The sequence below is a fragment of the Suricata suricatta genome, chromosome 10 (genome assembly GCF_006229205.1).
Source record: "Suricata suricatta isolate VVHF042 chromosome 10, meerkat_22Aug2017_6uvM2_HiC, whole genome shotgun sequence".
NCBI lineage: Eukaryota > Metazoa > Chordata > Mammalia > Carnivora > Herpestidae > Suricata > Suricata suricatta.
Genome location: NC_043709.1, coordinates 115,782,069 through 115,784,971, shown reverse-complemented (window position 1 = coordinate 115,784,971; position 2,903 = coordinate 115,782,069). Strand labels below are relative to the sequence as shown.

At 40.7% G+C, this 2,903-nt stretch overlaps 1 protein-coding gene across 1 annotated transcript in view; it reads left to right on the top strand.

Annotated features, from left to right (window-relative positions):
• The window catches only part of ST8SIA6 (ST8 alpha-N-acetyl-neuraminide alpha-2,8-sialyltransferase 6), a 154,392-nt gene that overhangs the window by 147,288 nt on the left and 4,201 nt on the right, over window positions 1–2,903 (top strand). The window contains exon 8 of the mRNA XM_029955579.1: window positions 691–803. Within this exon, the coding sequence (XP_029811439.1) occupies window positions 691–803 (113 nt within the window). The remainder of the gene's footprint in view (window positions 1–690; window positions 804–2,903) is intronic.

Here is a 2,903-nt window from a genome sequence, read left to right as displayed (position 1 = left end):
TCAGACTGGAAGGAATTGTTATAAGGGGGAAATCTTTTGGGGCAGGCGAGTCTGGTCCTTGGAGGAAATATAAAAGATTCAGGCCTTGGAAATTAACGTGAAATATGTCAGCACAGAGTAAGCGGGCCTCCCTGAAGACCGTGGCTGGTCATTTGCAGAGATGGCCAGCATAAATCTCGTGTCATCACTGAGCCTGAAGGTCTAACTATTTAAGAAGCACGGGGAAACTTCTGCTAAATTAGCTATTAATTTTATGCCTGAGAATAGAGGATTTAATGACACTTACTAATTGCTTTATTTCCTCTCTATGGCTGAAAATGTTCCAGTTTGTTGGAAAGACTCAATGTGGAATTTTGCTATTCTAATGTTATTTACTTAATGACGTGGTGTAAAATACAAGAAGTTATAGTTTATAAACAAATATAGTATATTCTATATTATTGCACTATATTGTATTTGATACAGTGTATATTTCTCTCAAGAGAAATGAAAGGTATAGTATAGGTTTACAGGATTTCTTATTATAAGTCACAAGTTGGTAAGCTGTAGCATTGCTACTTCTGCTTTTTTCCCTCGCTGTTTTTCTTTCCTTGCCATGTATAAATATGAAGCCGCTCGAATTAAGCCGTGATGGTTAAGGGTCTGAAGCTAAAGACACCTCATGGTAGCTTTTCACTTTCTCCCCAATAGTCTCAGCCTTTTCTGGACTACCCTTACAGTCAGTGTGCCGTGGTCGGAAATGGGGGAATCCTGAATAAGTCTCTTTGTGGAGCCGAAATAGACAAATCCGACTTCGTGTTTAGGTAAGACCCGTCAGATTGGTTTCTTTGCAACCAAAGATCAGTTGGATGTCTTAAAGGGATAGTGTAAAGGTACTCCGTCTAAATTTTGACCTCTGAGCTGTGTTGCTTAAGTGTACAAATGATCTAGGTCGCCTTTCCTGCAGTGTTAAATGGATCGTGGGCTCCTCAGCATGTTAGTGCCAGAAGGGGAAAACTGTGCTGTGGCCACTTTGCTGAAACTCTACTCGAGATCATGGTGAAAGAGGGTCTTCACTGCAGGACTTCTCAGAACCTTCAGAGTAGTAAGGAAACCACGGCTCCCTGAGAAGGACTCTGGAGAGTAGTACTTCCCAGGTTCACCTGAAAACAAAACAAAACTATATATATATTTATATATAATTATTGTTTATATATATGTATTTTAATTTTTTTAAACAAAGCATTTCAAGAGTTTTGCTCTCAGAAAATACTTGAGAAAATGCTGACCTGTACCTTGTATTGCCATGCTGCATCATTGTTTATTTAGTTTTCTGGCTTGAAATTAAAACAAGAAATTATGAGCTTCTAAATTCTGGTCTTTGAAAGTGTTTGTATCTCAATACCCGCTAGCTTGCAAAAAAGGAAGCAAAAGTGCTTTCTCTGTGTGCCTGCGCTAACAAGCCGGGCTACAGAGTTTGTGCGCTTTCAGAATCCGATGGAAAGGTGATTCATCCCTGTGAGGATGGATTTCAATTGAAATGCGCCTTTTTAAAAAGTAAGTCGATATCTGTTGCCTCCTATTTCAGAGGCACTGATGTCATACATCAGAGGACATCCTTTGATCCTTATTGATTTAATGTTACCGAAAAGGAAGATTTTCAGTCCGGGTAGCTCTCCCCACCCCCCACCGCCTCACTTTAACCTCATTTAAGGTTTTCATGCTGAAGGTCATGATGACAATAGATCTGACAGCCCAGCAGGTCACTGAATGTCCTCCTCATGATTAACGTTAAAATGACCAGCACCTGGATGATTTAGCCATTTTGTTAAAGTACTCGGTATGAAAAAGCCACAATGAAGATATATAATTCTTCCTGTAGTATACTTTGTATAGACTTAAAACTCCCAAAACATCTGTGGGACATTTACGCCTAAAGTCCACTTTACCTTATAGCAAATATAGGAAATACAGGTTTAGATTTAAAAATACAAAGGGGGTTCCTGGGTGGCTCAGTTGGTTGAGCGTCCGACTTCAGATCATGATCTCATGGTCAGTGAGGTTGAGCCCCACATCGGGTTCCGTGCTGACAGCTCAGGGCCTGGAGCCTGCTTTGGATTCCATGTCTCCTTCTTTCTCTGCTCCTTCCCACTTGTGCTCCGTCTCTCTCTGTGTCTCAAGAATGAATAAATGTTTAAAAATTTTTTTTAATTTTTTAATTTTTTTTTAATTTATTTTTTGATAGAGAGACAGCACCAGCAGGGGAGGGGCAGAGAGAGTGGGAGACACAGAATCCGAAGCAGGCTCCAGGCTCTGGGTTGTCAGCACAGCGCCCAATGCGGGGCTCGAACTCACGAACCGTGAGATCATGACCTGAGTCGAAGTCCGACGCTTAACCGACTGAGCCACCCAGGCACCCCCCAAATTTTTTTAATAAAAATAAATGAATAAAAAAATACAAACAAAGCTCTCAACAACTACTTAATTTATAACTCTACCGTGAGTCTGCATTAGCGGAGGCTCAGATGTCTATGATGCTGATACATAGTTCCCTATGAAGTTAGCCTTCCAGGCTGAAAGACCAAATGGGGGCTTAGATGTGGTCAGGGTCATTAAAATTTATTTCAGTTTCAAGCCCGTACTAATTTTGGCCATACATGTCCAGAGTTTTATAAACTGCTTATTATTTGTTTCTCCTTTCAAAAGATTGGGAGCTCCCCATTACGTATGTAAGGAACAAAAAGGGGGGTGATGAATGGTTTTACCCACTACTACTGTACGGGCACAGTGCTCAGTGTTTCGCCTTGGAGTCATTATATTGGAAATCACCTTTGATTTCCAAAAGAATATGAGACTGTTTCAGAAAGTAGATTTGTTACCCCAGGATGTCCATTCACGAGGGCATTTCCATGGTCTATTATCTG